The sequence below is a fragment of the Pimephales promelas genome, chromosome 12 (genome assembly GCF_988280905.1).
Source record: "Pimephales promelas chromosome 12, fPimPro1.hap1.1, whole genome shotgun sequence".
NCBI classification, from domain to species: Eukaryota; Metazoa; Chordata; class Actinopteri; order Cypriniformes; family Leuciscidae; genus Pimephales; species Pimephales promelas.
Genome location: NC_142780.1, coordinates 19,137,912 through 19,157,658, shown reverse-complemented (window position 1 = coordinate 19,157,658; position 19,747 = coordinate 19,137,912). Strand labels below are relative to the sequence as shown.

Below are 19,747 nucleotides of genomic sequence, written 5' to 3'. Positions count from 1 at the left end.
CATAAACCTTTTTGTGCGCCCTAAAGCAGACTTTTAATAACATTGTTCCCTTTATACCAGTCTATTTGTTTGTCTGCTTCCTTAGGTTCATTTGTGTGAGATTGAAAACCCTCAGGACCTTGCAAACCTTGAGTTCCCGTTTAATGTCAGGAAAGGACGCCCTCTTCTGGTGGCTGTGAAGATTTTACGTCCAGATGCTTCAAAAAATGCCAGGTAACTGTACACTATCAAAGGTAAACTTAAGATATAAATACATTTTATATTCAAATAACAGATAATTGCAATATAATAGTTTGATGTTGTTGTATAAGATCTTTTTTTTTTTTTTGCCAAATAATCAAATTTGGTTGGAATAGTTATTTAGCTATTAAACAACAACTGCTGTTGTTTATTTTGTAATATTGTATGTAACTCAAATGTTTCTTGCTTCATTTTCAATATGTTGTCCTTTTCCCTTCTCTTATTACTCTCATTCTTTTCATGCTCTTCTTTCAACAGGAATGATTTTCTGAAGGAGGTGAAGATCTTATCTCGCCTGAAGGATCCGAACATAATCCGCCTGCTGGGTGTGTGTGTAAGCAGCGACCCGTTGTGTATGGTCACAGAGTACATGGAGAGCGGAGACCTCAACCAGTACCTCTCCCATAGAGTGTTGCTGGACAAGACTGGACCTTCACATAATACACCAACCATCAGGTACACACACTCACACAGAACAGCACGACGGCAATATCAAGTAATGACGCATCTAATATAAATGAAAGGCTAAATCTCTGTCCGTCTCAGCTACCCAGCTTTGATCTCCATGGCGAGTCAGATCGCATCAGGAATGAAGTTCTTGTCGTCTCTGAACTTTGTGCACCGAGACCTGGCCACACGAAACTGCCTGGTGGGTGGAGAGAGGGGCGAGGAGGAGGAGGAGCGCGGCGGAGAGCGTCCGATAAAGATAGCTGATTTTGGCATGAGCAGGAACCTCTATGCTGGCGATTATTACAGGATACAGGGACGAGCTGTGCTGCCTATTCGCTGGATGGCATGGGAGTGCATCCTCATGGTAAGAACACACACATTTGTAATTTGGCTTTAATAAATAAATGAAAATACAGGAATATATAAGTGACAAACTTTTTATTGACTAGTTTGATTTCTGCATTACCATAATAAAGATGTGTATATTTAAAAATTCATATTTATTATCAGACTTAATATTTATTATCATAAAATAAAGAAATACAATATTATATTATTCTAACATTTTGTAAATAGTATTAATAATTAATAAAAATTATATATATATATATATATATATATATATGAGACATTAAGATACATTTAATTACTTAATTTATGTATCAAGTTATATTATATTTATTATTTTATTTATATATTACATTATATACGCATTATATTTTATATAAAATGTTTAACATTTTACCTACTTACTTACTTTTACTAACATTTTACTTACTTACTTAAGTAAAGTAACACTTTACTTACTTTTACTTACTTATTTACACATGCTTACTGTCACAAATCTTAAATATAATTTTATCATATTTATTTTTTGGACCCTCCTGTAGATAATAGTGACATAAGTAACGTGTCATTCATGCAATACACAATACTGGTGCCCTTCATCTCAGTCATTATTTAATTTAATTTTTTTGTGTGTGCGGGTCTGTATGTGTAGGGAAAGTTCACGACTGCGAGTGACGTGTGGGCATTTGGAGTGACACTGTGGGAGATGTTGAGTGTGTGTCAAGAGCAACCGTACAGTCACATGACCGATGAACAGGTCATTGACAACGCAGGGGAGTTTTTCAGAGACCAGGGCAGACAGGTATGTGTATGTTTTCTAACACTTATTAACCCTTATGAAAAAAAAAATAAGTGTAGCCAAACTCTCTCTCTCTCTCTTCATCAGGTGTACCTGTCTCGCCCCGCTGTTTGCCCACAGGGTTTGTATGAGCTGATGCTTAGCTGCTGGAACAGAGACTGTAAACTACGGCCTTCCTTTGCGTACATTCACTCCTTCCTCACAGAAGACGCAATGAACATGGTTTAGAGAGTGACGGAGATGAAGAGAGGAAGAATGTAAGAAAGTGTGTGTGGACCACAGACACGTGGTGTGTTCTTAAACAGACACGGCTAAGCACTCTTATGTAAATTAGTGTCTTTTTTTTGATGGGATGGGGCGAACAAAAGCCGCAGGTTCGGTGCCCCTTAATGACCCGCTTCTCATCCCTTATCCTGAACTTTTCAAGCAACATTTTATTCCCAACTCATTTTTAGGCTCACTGTTCCCTCACTATTCATACTTGCCACATCACTATTTCACAGTACTATTTGGTTTCACAGAGCTCATATTTCTCAAAATGCAGTGCATAGTTGGCATTCCTCTGTCTTTTATCTGAACCTGAGAATGAAATCTTTGTGTAAATGGTTCTGTCAGGTTCAGTTCTGATGACTAAGCTCTGAGAATGGGCTTACAGGATACAGGAATAAAATGAAATTGATTTGGGGATAAAATGCTGCTTGACCTCTGAACCTTAAATCCTGGTCCTGTTACATGTATCAAAACTCTCTTTTCATTCCCTGAACGCTGAATAGATCTCAAAACATAATCGTAGGAACTGGTGGAGGGTTTTTATGGGTAAATGACAGGCAGCACAAAAGCACACGGCTCTACAAACTGTCTATTTAGTCGTAGTTTTCTTCAGGCAGCAGTTGACAAATTATTGATTTATGATATTGAAACGAATTATAGAAGAAATAAAGCATCGTTTTTTTCTACTTGCATATTAAGTAATAATAGTGTATTACATTTTAACAATCTAACTTTGTTACCATTTGTGGTCATGTAGAAAATCTGAGGATGTATCAGCCAGTTTGTCATGTCTTTTTTGTGGTGGAGGGTAATTCATCATCACTAAACATTAACACTGAGTGGGGCGTTTTCTTTTCAATAATAGTAAATGAGGTTTTGTTGAATCATTGTAACAGTGGAATCCCAATAAGGGCAAATTCATGACTCATTGGACCTCTTGGAGTTCGATGAACGTCAAAAACGATTGTTGAAGTGCTTCCAGTGTTTTCAAATATGACACAATGTACTATAATTATGTACAACAAAACAGCTGATGTGTGAAACAGGCTTATGACACGATATTGTCAAATTGCGGTGAATTGGAGGATGGATATTTGTGACTCCGCCTCCTGTCTGTCCACATATAAATGGTTCGTTTAGACTCATTCACATCAAGGACAATAACTTTATATTTTTAAATAATCATTCTAATTCTATGGAAATAGGGAAGTCCACACCAGTGATCTAATTATTAAAAAAAATTGACAGCCAATCAGAATCCACAAGTTTTATAGCACAGCAGATTAGTAAAACAATATCATTCACTTTGGTACAGTAGCTTGAAATTTGGGACACTATTTTGTAAAAAGGCATTGGCCACTCAAAAATTCAATATGGTGGCCAATTTTCAAGATGGCCACCATTGCTATTAAATGCTTATTATATCAATTATTCAAACATTGATCCAAGCATAATATTTGATACAAAAACTCTCTAAAGAACATGTTATTGGAAAAAGATGCTTTTCCCTCAAATTCAAGATGGTCGCCATTTTTAAAGATGGCCAGCATTCCTGTTGAATATGAATTATTATACGTTTATGACGTTTATAACAAATTATTTCAATTGTTCAAATGGTGATGCAATCATAAAATTAGGCAGACATACTCTTCAAGGAACACTCTTTTGGAAAAAGGTATGTGCCACTCAAAAATCAAAATTCACCATCTTGAATTTTTAAGTGGCATACACCCTTTTCCATGATAATGTTCATTGAAGAATGTACCAAATTTCATGAAAGAATCACCATTTGAAAAAAGATTTAAGGATTCAAGAAAAATGGCGGCCATCTTGAAAAAAAATGCTTAACATCTTAAACTTTTTAAAGGGACAAGCTTTTTTTTGAGAGAGAAGACAGTATTTTCACACAGTAGTTTGAACGGTTGACATAATTAGCATTTGACAGAAATAGCGGCCATCTTGAAAAAAATGGCCACCATGTTGAATTTTTGGGTGGCCAATGCCTTTTTCACAAAAAGTGACCCTTAGAGAGTATCTGTGCCAAATTTTATGCTTCTATACAAATTTGAACAATTCTCTTGAAATATGCAATTAATCTACTGCACTATAAAGAGCCTGAGCATTTAAAGCAGCAAACTTAACCTCATCTCACACAACAAGTTACTATCCGGCGGTGTGGACGCCAATATAGTTATTGTTCTTGTTGTGAAACTGGCCATAAGTGTGAATGCGAGTTATCATTTTTGACGGCACAGAAAATGTCTACACATAGTTTTGAAATTGATGGTACCAGTATGTGCTGGGTTAAACTAGACTTTTGGAATTAAAAAAAACACTTCTGGGATGGGATGTATGGCAATGTACTAGCAATGCACTATTTGAAAGGATTCGATATGAGCCTGGACTTGCCTGAATTTGAAATGAATGGGCCTGGGAAGTACATGGTGAGAGAAAGAGAGGGGGTAGGGGGGACATGCAGAATGGCCACAGAAATGTAAATGTATACCAAGAAGAAATGTATTGTTTATGAACAGAAATAGAGATACACTAAGAAAATAGAAAAATAACCAAAGCATTTGTCCTGAATTTACTATGTAAACCTGTGGGACACTTGCAAAGAAACTCTCTTAAAGTGATAGTGCGTAATTGCATTTAATCTCAGTGATGGTTTCAGTGACTGCAGACTGTACATTTGACTTGAAACTGGTGTGGTGACGCCACCTCATCCTCATTTAAGAGGAAGATTGTGTGTGTAGGTGTAGTGGAGAGCAACATAAGTAACATTTACTGTAATATACATGGAAGAATGTGATTCCCAAAGGTTATGTTGCCACTCCCGATTATGCTAATTAAATAACCTTTAACCTTTTTTGGTACACTGAGGCCTGAACTTTTATTTTTATAAATAGTTTTGGGCATGTTTTGTCCTCAGCTATTCATGTTTCTTAAATAATGAAAAATGTAAATAATTCATGGGACATAATTTTCTTCATTAATATTTCTATCTGTTATTAATCGGGTCTGTCTGTCTCTGTTTTCGACTCCCTGCCTGTGTTATAGTCAGTGTAATTGCCAGTGTTGTCTCTTTTTGTAGGTGTTTTAATAAAGTAATCTTTTCCAATAAAGTGAAATCCGTTCCTCATTTTCAACTAGTATGTGATTTCACAACCGAATTTGTGCAAACATACACTTCCACACAAGTTTTAAAGTAGAACACATGCTAATAGTTTATTGGTTTTATTAAACAGTACGTACTTGTATAATCATATGTATAAATCTCAGCCTGGATATATATAGATCTACAATTTAAGGCAACATATCTACTTTAACATTGAACATACAATAAGGCAAATATTGGGTAAGTTTGTTAAATACATAAACAAGGGTTTAAGGCAATGAAAACAAACTAATGGCAAAAAAAAGTAACATTCTAAATGAAATTAGTCATTAGGTCTAGGAAGTATCACATGACACATCACAGTTCTGTTCCTGTTGCTGAAACACTAAAGATCAGAGCAGGGTGCTGTCAGTTACGGTATATGTTGCTATTTATTGAGGCACTTTGAAGGCGTAAACTAGAGATGCATAGATTTATCTCTGATAATGTTAAGTCAATTTTAGTGTGAAGTACACAGCAGCATGGTAAAACCAAAACAGTAACTTTTTTTAATTATTTTTTTTTTTGCAATCATTGGAAAATGAAACGAGAAATGGAACCACAATCAGCCTTCACTTGAGTTTCTGTGGGCACAAAGACATGCTTGCAGCCTGCGTTAAAAACCTAACCTAGTTTTCTCTTCTTCTTTTTCCTGTTTGTTCATCAACTTCAAAAATCATCAGGTTTTTTTCGCCACTCACTTTACACCCCCCTTCTTCCTTTTCAAATTTCAACTTGCTGTAAAAAATCACTTACCTGAGCACACAGACCTGTTTGAGAAAAAGTGGCCTGATTAACAACAAAAAACTTTTTCAAAATGTCTCCAAAATTCAGTGCCACTGGTGAAAAGTAAAAGTATTAAAACACCGGACAATATATTCTCAGAACATAAGTATCAAAGAGGTGTAAAGCGGCAAGAATAAAGCATCACATTTCAGTGTCTGGATACGGAAGGCATTGTGCATGCGGACTATGGCTTCGGTAATGCACTTGAGGTGAATTTACATGCATTGGTCTAGAATGCACTTTGGTTTCAGAAAGGAACTGAACCAGACTCAACGGGCATTTGGCTCTAAAATACAGAAACTATTCAAAAATGAAAAGACCAACCCTACTTCCCTGAATATTCACTATTAACAGAGGCTCTAGAGTAGATGATGTAGTTCACCTAATTAATGTGTAAAATTATAATATAATGTGATAAAACCATAAAATTCACAAAATAGAATATAAAAACTAAATGTTACAAATGGATGATTACAAAAAAAATGACCTCAATGTTTTAAGTTCAGTACAAACACAGGCATGCACACATGCATGCACACACGAAGAGCTGAGATCCACAAGCAGAGCTGATCAGACTTGATTCCTTCTTCATCTGACTCCAACTCCATTAGCCCATTCGGGTTAAACCAGCCTGGCCAAAGAAAAGAAAAAAAAAAACATCCCCATTTAGCGTGTCTGGAGTGGAAACCAGGTGTTTTACACCAATGTAATACCTAATTATTCAATGTGATCTTGATGGGCATATATTTTTTTTTTTGCAGTCTATGGCATTCACTTCATACAGAAAGATTAAAATGTGCTATTTATTTAGCCATTATGTTTAATATACATTTATTACCATCTCTGATTTAAACTTCAGCCAATACATTGTGAGAGTTGGTAGCCCTCAATCGGGTCATGGGGTCTATACGACCCCAATCGACTTTTACTTAATTAAAAAAAAGGTTCCCTTCATGTCAGTGGAATAAGATTTTGTGACTTTTCATTAATTATCTATCTATACACACACAAAAAAACTGGGCTTGATTCGGTTGTTCTGAAGGTATGTAAAAAAAAAAAAAAGTTTACACTTCTGGTCTTCGGTGTCAATATGACCCCACATTGAAATGAATGGGAAATGTGAAAAAAAAAAAAAAGCTAAATATATTTTCATGCGTCACAAAAAAAAAAAAAAAAAAATCCGACATAAATCTGAAAATTTTTACACAGAAATGAAGGCGTAGTACTAGAGCATAAATGAAATGCATCATAAAAAATAATATTTCATATGCAAGCTAATAGTGTAGTTGAGGAATTGTGTGGTATATGGATACAAACGTACTTTATATCTCCAAAAACACAGCATTAATGAAAAGATGAGAAGTAAACAAAAAAATGATATATTATTTGTATGATTAAAAATGATAATAGGATAACCTTCCACAGGTGAGAATGTGTTGGTTTGTGTTTTTATGTGCATTAACTCACAGGTGAGGTAACCTGTGAGATTTTCACTCCAGTTAGTTTCTCCACCGCGCTCGGCAGACGAGTCATGATTTCCAGAATTTCTCCAGTCAGCTTCGCAACACCCACTTCTGAGCCACCGCTGGACACCATGGTGATCTTCTTAGATTCACAGAGTGGCCTGCTAATCTCTTCTGCCATCTAGAGCAGTGGAGGACAAATGGCATTTTAACATTATTGATTTATCACTGAGTTTATTTAATGACATTGAGAAGTTCAGATGCACTAACCAGCGGGAGTTTCTCCAGCAGCATGTCCACCATGGCTCCCTCTTTGTACTGTTTAAAAGCTTCTGCCTTTTTGGCCATCTGCTCGGCTTCAGCCCGACCCTTCGCCTCCAGCGCAAAGGCCTGTGCCTCTCCCCTCATCTGAAACAGCGACAGAAAAAGATGAAGAATGAGAGAATAGTCTAAAGTCTAATGTGTTTAATAGTGTTAAGCCCCCAATCTACTCACTGCAAAGTTCTTTTTCTTTTTTTGCTTAGAAGTAAAACTAAGTTTAAAATACCTTTGTAAGGATATACTTTTAGCGAACATCCTGACTCTACTCATGCTGCGCACTTTCCTCTGAGTAACAAAATAAACGCATAAAAAATAGCACCGACGAAAAAACAGTTTTGAACTCCCAAAATGAACTTTACTTTGGCTTGATTTTGTTTGAAATGATGTCACACCAGTTAGTTTTTCGATTTCGCTTTAAGTACAGCTGTCTCTTTCCTCGCCAATTGACGGAAATTTCCGTAATTTGTGAGAAAACCCATAATAAAAGCTAGACGTCTCTATCGCCATCTCCGGCGGCCATCTTGTCACAGGCAATCTTTCTGGCGGGCTCTGTGGTTCCTGATGTAACATGAGTGATCAGAACACAAATACACTTCATCTCATAGAAATATTGACAGATTTACAAACGGTTAGGTTTCTTATAAATGTCATTAACGTGGCAATAGTTCTGGATGATTATTTATTTATAGACTTATTATTCATAAGTATGAAGTGTCATAACTACATCTCTGACGTTTATAACAAACCAAACGTTTGAAAATCTGTAAAAAATGGAGCAAGTTATGGTTATTTAAAAAGTACAGTATGTACCATTAAAACACAATGTTACAAGTGGGAAAGCTGCCTTTGACAAGATGGCCGCCAGGTGCGGATGTCGACCTCCATTGACCAGCAAGCGCGGACGAGACATCTAGCTTTTATTATGGATATCTATGGAGAAAACGCTTCCCTGCCATTGATTGAAATTTCCAGGTTGTCCTTTTCAGTTTTCACTGTTATACCGTAGGGGGCGCTATTAGGCATTTTCAGAAGGAGTACTGAATTTTCTGATCAAAAGACAGATGAAAGCAGATGCATATGTAAAATAACGTTTTCATCAACATTTAACAGCATATAAATCAAAACTGCCTAATGTTACTGAATGAAATGTCAACCCAAGACGAGCTATAGGACTGTGCAAGCATTAGGGGTGTCGATGGACTCGATCTACTCTATATGTTTTGATCATCGCACTGAATCTTATCTGGATATAGTCTGATATAGCATGCTTTTTGCTCAAAATGTTTTTTTTATGAAACCAACCCATATTCAAGAGTTGATAAAGGAATGCATGGAACAGAATTTGTTTAAAAGCAGAGGGTCTGTTCTTTCTTTTGATATACGTTTAGAAATTCACACAAAAAATAATAAGGTCTTATAATATTGGTGAAAATGATAAAAAAATGCTTATGTAGCTATCCTATTTAAAAAAAAATGCTGGCAGGGAAAGGATTAAATGTGTATGTTGTGTAATGTGTGTCTTGTGCAAACAGCAACGCTCATTGTCACTTGTGAAAAACAGGTGTGGAGAGATTCATGAACTCACTCTGATGGACTCTGCCTCAGCTTCTGCCTCCATGATCAACTGAAGCCTGTTAGATGAGAGGACATGAAAAGGTTTTTTGAGATTATGATACCAAGCTATCAGTTTTATTCTTTAGATTTGCTTCCAGCAAAGCACAAATGTGTGACACTGCATCAGTTTCTCACCGTTCTGCCTCAGCAATCTTCTCAATACGGTATCTCTCAGCGTCAGCTGGTTTCCGGACCTTGGCCTCCAGTTCCTTCTCCCTGCGGGTGATCTCCTGCTCCTGTAAAGTGATCTGCTGCGTACGCTCCACAACCTGAACCTGCATCTTCTCCTCCTCGATACGCTGCTTAGTCTTGGCCACCTAAATCAAATGACAGTGGGTAAAAACGTCAGTAGACGTGATTCAAGCCCAAAGTATACTTCGTTTTTTTACACATACGCAAGGGTCCACGAGAAAGGAGCTTGGCACAAATTTCGTCACCAGAATGATAAACACGCTTCTTGATTGACCACATTGACAAGCTCTTGTCTTGTGTGAGGGGTTATGAGATAGCTGCCCTCTACTGTACAGCTGTGAATTTGCATTTTCTTATATATTTTTCTATTGTTGTGAAATGGCTCCAAAAGCAGCGTTTTTTCTTTAAATTCCTAAAATATGAATTGATGTAAAGTGGCAATCCTGATTTTACCAGCTGGAAACCAAGATAAATATCATTTGGTACCTGAAGCTGATAGGCCATTTCAGACTCTGCCTTCTTGGTGTTGATCTCATAGTCATAGGATGCTTTCTTCAGCTCAAAGTCTCTTTGTGCTTTAGCCATCTGAATTTCATTTACATACTGAGCAGAGACCTTCTCCTGCATGGCGTGAGCCTCCTACACAGACAAACACATACATTCAGTTTTTTGCAAAACCATTAAATGACAACAGGAATATGAAAAATCTCACCCTGATGACGGCATCTCTCTTGAACTGAGCTTCACCGATACGAGCGTCTTTTTGCACCTGAGCAGTACGAGCTTTACCCAGCGAGATTAGATAACCCTGTGAGAGAGTCCAGGTGAGTTTCATACTAAGGTGTATGTATTATTATGAATTTACACTACTCTTTAAAAAGTTTGGGGTTAAGATTTTTTTGGGGAAAAATTTTATTTAGGATTTTATTTCACTTTTATTTAGGAAGGACTCATTAAATTGATCAAAAGTGACAGTAAAGACATTTATAATTATATAAAAGATTTCCATTTTAAATAATGCTGTTCTTTTTAACTTTACAGGCGAAAAGTTCATTTATTTTAGTAATTCAACTTAAAATGTGAAACTAATACATTAAATAGACTCATTACATGTAAAGTGAGATACTTCAAGCCTTTATTTGTTATAATTTTGATGATTATGGCTTACAGCTTATGAAAACCCCAAATTCAAAATTAGCATATTGTGAAAAGGTGTTCATAGCTGTAAGACATAATCATCAAAATTATAACAAATAAAGGCTTGAAATATCTTATTTTGCATGTAATGAGTCTATATAATATATTAGTTTCACCATTTAAGTTGAATTTTAGTGAAGTAAATGAACTTTTTTGCACGAGTTTCACCTGTACTTCAAACATGGAATCCTGAAAAAAAATGTACCATGGTTTCGATAAAAATGTTAAACAGCAAAACTGTCTTCAGCATTAATAATAAGAAATGTTTCATGAGCACCAAATCAGCATATTAAAATGATTTCTAACGGATCATGCGACACTGGCTGTTGAAAATTCAGCTTTGACATTTGAAGATATATTAAAATGGAAAAAAAAAAAAATCAAAAATTAAATAAAAACCTTATTGAACGTTTTCCTGTATTTTTAATCCAACAAATGTTGCCATGGGCATCAGAGACTTCCTTTAAAAAACATCAAAAATCCTACCAACCCCAAACTTTTGAAAAATAGTGTTTGTTTAGGGTGTGAGGTGCATAATATCACCTGATCGTCATGCACATCTTTGAGCGTGTAGCTGACAACACCGATCCCCATGTTGACCAGGTCAGAGGAAGCTACCTTAAACACCTGCTCTGAGAACTTCTTACGGTCCTGGTAGATCTCCTACAAAGAGAAAGAATGAGAGATTGTACAATAAATAACAAATAATCAGAACAGCACTACAGTTAGTAGCACTAGCACACCACATATCTCGGTCAGCAGAGGTCGCTTGTTTATTTCAGCACTAAAACCCTCCGGTCCTCTTTAAAATGGTCTTGTTTCTTCCATTCTGTGTGTATTTGATACAAAACACAAATAACTCTTTAAAGGGATAGCTTTCTAGACTGAGAAAAGCCAGAAAATGTATTTTTGGCTTATATGCATGAAAGACAACAACTCCCAGAATGCACTCGCTGCCATAAGAGGCCACGCCTACCGGTAACAGAGTTAACCCCCTGAGCCCGACGGCGTCGTCGACGATGCCACACGTCACCTCCGATAAATGTTTACATAACTCGATGACAGATTTATCGATTTTCTTACCGTTTTTTCCAGCAGAAAGCTAACGAGCTAGCCATCACGGGGGTGTCTTTCGGGTCTTTCTAGCCTTTACAGAAGGTTTTCTATCCAGCCTGGAACTTGTGCTTCCTTTCAGAGGTTTTCAGCAATAAATCCAAACGCTTTATGTCAAACTTTGATAATCTTGAAGCGCATAATTCATAAATATTCGGTCATTTTTGCCGCTAGCTCGATGCTAGCGGACATCCTGGATATCACGTGATGTTTTCACGTGATGGTTTTTGACCAATTACAGGCTGATCCGTTGTAAACATTGGTGTGCGTCATTACGCATGAACCAAGCGCTGATATAGTGTAGAGAGATAGAGAGACTCACGGAGACGCGCGATTCACAGAGAAACACAGCGAAATGGACGTAAATAAAGCGCTGGTCTATTTTGGTGCATTGCAGGATGAAGGATTTTCAGGAGAACAGAGCTTTTTGACAGATGAGGAACTAGATTACCAGGATAGACCCAGCTGAAGTGCCATTTATTTATTTACTGTAAAAAAGTATTATAGTAGTATAAATGTATTCTAAAAGAATAAAAAGAACACAATAAATAAAAGAATAAATAAAATAGAAATGCAAAACCTGTGATGTGGCCCTCTGTGTGATTGCTGATAGGAACTGTTTTGAGGCTTGGCACCAGTGAATTTCATGAGGCCCCAAACGCCTGGACTTCTTTTGGAAAAATGTCAATATTTTTTGTTCTGTACAAGTTATAATGTTTGTTCCTTTGCTCCAGGACTCCAAAGACATGAACAAACTATTTTCCAGAGGAAAATTGCTTAGCTTTTATTTATTTGTGTGTGATTTCAATAAATAATTGAGTGATTCCATTTCCGATTTATTTTTTCATTTGTCTTTATGGTCCCATAACTTATTTTACATTCAGGTGACATCAATGTAACACAAATATGCTGAAAGTTCAATTTGTCCTGAAAAAAAAGAGGTGCGTCAATTGTCTGTGCACCAAAGGGTTGATATTTTACAAGCTTTTTTAGTAAATGACACCAGACGGAAAATTTATTGTAAAAATACCCTTAGGTCTCAGAGGGTTAAACAACAAGTCTAGGCTACGAGTGAGTCTCCGTGATGAGTCTGCCCGAGATTTCGATCACTTGTTTAGCGTTCATGTAAACAATGAATTCATTCCGATTGGTGAATCTGGATGTAGTTAGATTGAAACAAAAGGTGTGCATGTAAATAACGAATGGCGACTGCAGAAAGCAAAAGCTGAATCCCGGACATTGACGGCCGGACATGTCCGGGAAAAAGAGGATGAATGGTAACCCCTACTACTCAGCTTTTTCCTCAGAACAAGAGCCTGCTAGCTTCGCTTCTAAAAAAGATGGCCGACACTAAAATCGCAATATGACGATTTTTGCGTCATCAGAGGATTTTTTCCAGATGAAAAATACATAAATCTCTCATCTCAGAGCGATATGAGAGTGGAAAGCACAGTAATTTGAAAATACTAGAGGTTTTCCACTAATACAAAGCTAAAACCTGAAGTATCCATTTAATCATCTCACAGTACCTCCACAGTCAAGTGGGCGATAATGGCTCTCTGATGTCCCTCAAGGGTTTCCAGGGCAATATTAGCAATCTCAATCTCAGACTTCCCCATGAACATCTGACAGGCTGCAGCCAGCATTTCTTTATTCTGACCCTGAATCTTCACCTGCAGACACATAAATAACAGCACTCACAGACTGTAAAACTGATGTGACAGATGACCATAAAGTGTGTGTGTGTCTCTAACCTGGGCAATGCCAGTCACGGAGATTGGCACTCCATGCCTGGTGTAAACCTTTTCACTCTTTACATTCAGAGTCAGTGTATTGAGAGAGATCCTAGGAGAAAAGAAAAACAGCTGTAAAACCTTTAAGTCAGCATCAAACAGGTTTCTCAAACATATCCATTGACTCCCATTATTTGCACAAACAGATGGCTCCGCCCCCAAACCACACCCACATATACATACACATTATGCTGGAACAAAAGTTTTGTAGGAGGAGAAGTGATTGTAATTTGAGCCTAATGGGTAGAGCTAGAATATCCAACTACACCCAAATCCAAGCCACAACTTTATCCATCCACCCCATTCCAGAGAGGTGGAGCTGGACGTCATTTGACTGCAGGGAGTACCACTTCGGTCGGATTAAGAGTAGATGAGGGAGACATATTCCCAATTACACTTGGTGTTTTAATCCATCTCTTTTGTCCACTTTCGACCAGTTAGGTCCTGATTTCTTCAAGGAGAGGGTTTATAGGTGGGTAAATGTATGGGTTCTTCAGATCTTTCGATCTAATGGATGAAATAAGCTTGCGCAATTATAAACGCACAGCTTTCACTTCAAATTTAAGAGCCGCAAGACCACGCCAAACGATGAGTGCGGGTTAGAAATCAGGAATGGTAAGAGAACATTGCGCTTAGTACGTTTTTTGTCTTCAAACTAAACTAGGGTCTTCAGTCGACAAAGTTTAAATGCCATCAGGCATCTGTGGCTCATGCGCTTCCCATAATGTTGATGCATTAGGTCAGTAGTCTTTTGTGGTTATTTGACTGCATTCGAACATGCGAGCGTCTACACTACAAAAGCAATTTTGCGAAATGCGTTTTTGACTACCTCTGGAATTGGTCGCAGTGAACAAGCTCAACACGTTTTAGACCCCGTTTACACCAGAATTTAGTGTCGTCCACTTGTGATCCGAGCAAAAAAAAAACACTTCTTGATACCAGGTGTAAACAGGGCCACAGACGTGAATGTTGATGTACAGTAATCAGGTTATGGACAGACCAATGCAAATTGATCAACAAACTATCTCTAGTGCTCTACAAAATGGAATGAAGGTATTCTCTCTGAGGAACGGATGATTAATTTATTTTCAGCAATGTATACGTGGAGAGGAATGTAAACACAAGTGGAGTCTCTACTGCACACAGAGCCACCTATTGTTCTTGTTCCCATCATTCATGAGGCCTGTGAGTCCCTGTCTAATCTTGAATCACATTAGAGTCTGGCCCTGCAGCACCTGGTTAAACAGAATGGTTCCAATGCACGTGTGTTCAGCAGGCACTAACATGCTGTAATAATCCACCTTCTATTGTAATTCAATACATACCGCTGGATTTGCTGAAAGCAGGGAATAACAAACACTCTTCCACCAGCAATCATCAGGGGAGGAGAGCGGCCACATCCTGAAAGAGATGAGAGTTTTACTTGACTAAAAACATTCTTGGTGGAATCTTGAAAATCCACTGGCTAGGGGAAGGAGTTATAGGTGCAAAATCTTAAATTATATTTATTTTAGATCACAGAAATATCACAACAACAGGGATGCTTCGATATTAAAAGTCTGGCCAATACAGAGATAAGTCGATATTTACTTTATGTTATAGTGAACACTGATAAATGGTCAATAATATAATGTAATGGTATTTTGTCTAAATAAATTACAAATAAAACATTAAAAACTAGAATCAATCATTTTTAAATGCTAGAAGTGAATTTAGGCATCAGAACATAATAATGTTAAGTATGAAAATGTAATATTCATTTTGAGATTTGCTGAAAATGCACATTTAACAGTGTTATTAAATTTTAAATAAGTATAAAAGGTAAAAATAGGGGTAAATGCACCAGTATTGATCAATGCCTATATTGTGTATCTACAGGGATATTTAATACTGGCTTGTTATATGGGAAATATTTTTTACAGGCCAAAAAATAAATATATTTTTTAATTATTATTTTATTCATCAAAAATACATTCAATTGATCAAAAGTGATAGCAAAGACATATATTGTAACAAAATTGATTATTTCAAAATATTCTTTTGAACTTCCTGTTCATTAAAAAAAAAAATGCATCAAGGATTCCAATGTACGAATATTATAAAGTACAAAAACATTTTTCAACATTAATAACATTGAATATGTCTTGATATCTAAATCAAAATATTAGATTTCAGATTTGCCATCACAGGTATAAATTACTTTTTTTATATTCAAGTAGAAAACACTTATTTTAAATTGTAATGATATTTTACAATATCACTGTTTTACTGTATTTTTGATCAAGTAAATGTAGCATGGGAAGACATAAGAGACATAAAAAAATCCCAAACATTTGAACAAATATTATGTATACATTTCCTATGACAAGTCCTATGTTTCAAAGCTGCAGTCCGGCGTTTTTCCTCTTTGTCGCCATCTCTGTTCGAAATCTGCAATTGCAGTCCTTCGCGGAATTATCAACTTTACGTGAGTTGTAGTTCAACACCCTCAAGCCGGCACAGAGCGGATTAACACAATGTAATTTTCACAACATAACAATTTTCACCTGAAAATGTCATCTGAACTAGTATGAAACATCCACTTTTGCTCTGGTTCTATGGAGGGATTATTGGGACAGATTGAAAACTAAAAGTCTAAAATTAAAAAGTCCTAAACGAAAACTGAAAGTCTAAATTTGAAACTAAAACTGTAATTTAGGATTGGGCATTTGGTCATTTAGCAATTTAGGATTTAGGATTAGGCATTAGGATTGGGCATTTAATCATTTAGCCGTTTAGGATTAAGGATGACCTGCCTCCAGCACAACACCAACTCAACACAAATGAATATAAAAAACAAAAATGTATGTGCTAAAGCTTGACAGGCCAAACGTGAAAAGGATCGACTTAGGACGAAAACACGGATCAACCTCAGCAGAACGTTTGAATTATGGAGAGACCTCCGTATTTTTCATTGTGATAAATTACAAGTTTTCAGAAATGCTGAAATAATGGTAATAGCAAGTTAACTACAACATGAGACATGAAATGAATACAAAACACTGTTCCAGAAAAACAAAAAGAAGGAGCTTTAGGATGTAACTTGTACTAGATCTACAGTCTAACGGCACCCATTCCACTACAATCATATTGTTTATAATACACATTTCCAGACACGTTCAGTACAGTAACGTTACTTCCTACAATATTACTGTTACACTGAAATTGATCAGCCTAGTTCACTAACCGTTTTTGTTATCATATTTTACATTCGCCTATGTTGACATTGCTGATTGTGAAAGATACACGTGAAGTAATGATGCAAAGACATGCTCGAATCTCCCGCGGAAATCCACCAGTCCCACTGGAATTAAATACATATACAAGCGTGCCGCTTTGAATCGAGCTAAGGCAAGCAGATACTTTTGAACCCTGGCTGGTTATGCATTTTCTCAAATATGTATTTTGGATATTTTTAACCCCATATAAGCTACGGACTGCAGCTTTAAATTACATGCAAAAAGGTGGTAAAATATTAAAAACAGCCAACAATTGTACGAATCATTCGCTTTTACTATCAGGAAACATTTCTAGTTTTACAACAGACAAATGCATGTCATCATAACTAATCTTAACTTAACCTACACTTTTAACAAATCAACGGTACAAAATGTATCTCCCTCTAAAAAGTAATGTCAAGAACGTTACTAATGTTAGAAAAGTAACTCATAAGCGCACTTCATGTCATTGCATGTCTCCAGCAGCTTGTCAACTGTTTACAAAGGAAACAAGGGCGACAGAGACATAAATGGAGCTAGTGACTTATTTCCCCTTTGTACAGTGCAGTTTGCCTACATTAACCTTGTTGTTATAGTAAATGTAAGCCTGCTGGGGTTCCCCCCTGAGCATTAAAGTCATCTTAATTTGTAACCACTGACATTTATCTAGCAGTACACTACCATTACAGTGAACTTTGTGTCTGTTTTGACCTGTGAATGAAAGTCACATGAATAGCTGAAACCAGTTCTGCATTTGGTCATTGTTTAAAAAAAGAATGCAGATTCCACAACATCATTGATCTGAAAAATCATTACAGAGCTCTACAGGTTATTGATAAAGCCTGATGAACCTTAGTCACAGGCTCACAGCTGCCTTAATTTTCAGTTATATATATAACCTTCAGGGAGATCCATTACTTATTTGTATACATAACCATAAGAGCAACAGATGCAGCATACCTGAGATCACCATAGCCTCATTGGGACCACAGGTGTAAAACATCTTGAATTAGATCTGAGGAAAAAAAAAAAGCCACTAGATCAACACATGCTGGGAATATTTTAGATATGACATCTGAGTAAACACAGACAGCACCAATCTCACGAGTTCAGAGGAATACGTTGATGACTCTACTAGTAACGTTAATTTATGTCTATCATCATGCGAGTCTGCACTTCCCATTGCCTTACTGTAAAACATCTACATCTCTTTTCACTTTATTCAAAACACAGACCTGTTGACCAACCAATAAACTTAACAAAAACAATCACATTACAGTAAAAGATATCTCATAATAATGCAATGCAACAGTTTAGACTATGTCCCAAAATATGATATAGCCTAAATTTAGAACTAACATTAACTTCAATATACCGTAAAGTAAAAATAGTTCCCATATATGATATAATCGATATAATGATCTCTCGCAAGAGAAGAACCTTTTCTAAAATCAACATGAATTTTATGTAACTTAGTAGCCTAATAAACACTAACATTTGGCGATAAATACACGTTTATCTCTCATTATAAAACCTAAACACGACATAAGAATCACCAACAAAACAGGTGCGAACAACTTGTAAGCTTAACGTTACGTGTTTAGAAACGCTAACGTAGCCTAATGTATTTAGCAACAGAGCAGGAAATGCTTGACGGTTCCTTAGCGGCGACTACGCTGCATATCACGCGCACTTAAGTTTAGTTTGGTGTTGAGAATCCAGGCACTGTAACATTTAGCTAGGCAAACCACATGTTCTTACCGATTGCTGATATTTCGATAAATCCGAAGTAGATGTGGTCAGGATTGTCTCTCTTGTGCAAAAGGTCGTCGTAATCACGATTCAAGCAGTCTCGGCCACTCCCATTCACAAACACTCAGGCTGTGTTCTACAACTCTGTCAGCTCCCTACCGTGACTACAGTTTTGAGCGTTCGAGTTGCGTAAACTGCAGCCTAGATAGACTATCACTAGGTTTTGCGACGGTCAGGGAGTATTTTTTTTTTTCAGGCTGTGAGTAGGTGTGTAGCTGCTCTCTGCTGTGGACTGACTGAGGAAAAATACGCCGTCATTTACTGTAGTAGTAGCTATCTGAAGATTCTGAACATTATGAAAACTTTTAAAATCCTACTTTGGTAAATGATAATTATAACACAAAAAGACATAATTATGACAAAATGTCGTATTTATGAGATTGTAAATCAAAATTATGAGATGAAAAACGAAATTATGATAAAAGTCCAAATTATGACATTTATGAGATCATGATTATAGCATCAAAAGTATGACTTAAATTAAAAAATAGGCTATGCATCCATTCATCAAAAACCAAAAGTAAACTGTAAGTAACTATTAAACTGTTTTTTTCCCGTTTGTTCCCCTTTATTCTTTTCATTATCTATTTTGTCACTGTTTAACTAAAGTCTGCTATCTCTCTGATAGTCTTTTATTTATTTATTTTTTACTGTCTCTGGTTCTTCTATCAACTCCACATTTGTGTAGAAAGCTTTCCACTGTGGTCTCCCCAGTTTGTACCCACAGTGACAATAATAATAGTGGGTAAATTTCATGAAATAAAGTTAAACAATTATAAGTTAAAAACAGGAATGTGCAACAACCTCATAACAATGAGTCTGGCTTTTAGTAGGTTACATTTTCATATTCAGAAGAGTAATAGTTCAAGCGCAACTTTGAGTTATTGTTGCTTGCTATACAGATCAAACTGATGTAAAACATGTCTGTGATTTGT

The 19,747-nt window shown here is 36.5% G+C and overlaps 2 protein-coding genes across 4 annotated transcripts in view; one reads left to right on the top strand and one right to left on the bottom strand.

The window, feature by feature from the left end:
• Window positions 1–5,238, top strand: part of ddr1 (discoidin domain receptor tyrosine kinase 1) — a 41,245-nt gene extending 36,007 nt beyond the window's left edge. For all 3 annotated transcript variants that reach the window (XM_089117620.1, XM_089117618.1, XM_089117619.1), the window contains 5 exons: window positions 86–213; window positions 499–696; window positions 787–1,054; window positions 1,691–1,840; window positions 1,925–5,238. In XM_089117620.1, coding sequence (XP_088973746.1) covers window positions 86–213; window positions 499–696; window positions 787–1,054; window positions 1,691–1,840; window positions 1,925–2,065 — 885 coding nt within the window. In that variant the 3' untranslated portion in view covers window positions 2,066–5,238. The remainder of the gene's footprint in view (window positions 1–85; window positions 214–498; window positions 697–786; window positions 1,055–1,690; window positions 1,841–1,924) is intronic.
• Window positions 5,239–5,308: 70 nt separating this feature from the next.
• On the bottom strand, window positions 5,309–19,005 carry flot1b (flotillin 1b). The gene is made up of 13 exons (XM_039679422.2): window positions 18,762–19,005; window positions 17,961–18,015; window positions 15,069–15,144; window positions 13,705–13,795; window positions 13,480–13,623; window positions 11,381–11,500; window positions 10,353–10,448; window positions 10,127–10,279; window positions 9,584–9,765; window positions 9,420–9,465; window positions 7,784–7,921; window positions 7,518–7,694; window positions 5,309–6,681 (listed from the first exon to the last, which is right to left on the bottom strand). The coding sequence occupies exons 2-13, from the start codon at window positions 18,001–18,003 to the stop codon at window positions 6,658–6,660; spliced, it is 1,290 nt and encodes a 429-aa protein (XP_039535356.1). The 5' UTR covers window positions 18,004–18,015; window positions 18,762–19,005; the 3' UTR covers window positions 5,309–6,657.
• Window positions 19,006–19,747: the final 742 nt, after the last annotated feature.

What these genes read in the sequence shown, in the direction of transcription:
- flot1b (XM_039679422.2), bottom strand. Translation starts at nt 18,003, where the DNA reads ATGTTTTACACCTGTGGTCCCAATGAGGCTATGGTGATCTCAG. An exon ending in CTGAGGCAGAGTCCATCAGA is followed by an intron (nt 7,922 to 9,419) that starts GTGAGTTCATGA and finishes TCGCTGTTTCAG; the next exon opens with ATGAGGGGAGAGGCACAGGC. An exon ending in TCTCACAGGTTACCTCACCT is followed by an intron (nt 6,682 to 7,517) that starts GTGAGTTAATGC and finishes TTCTTTGGCCAG; the next exon opens with GCTGGTTTAACCCGAATGGG.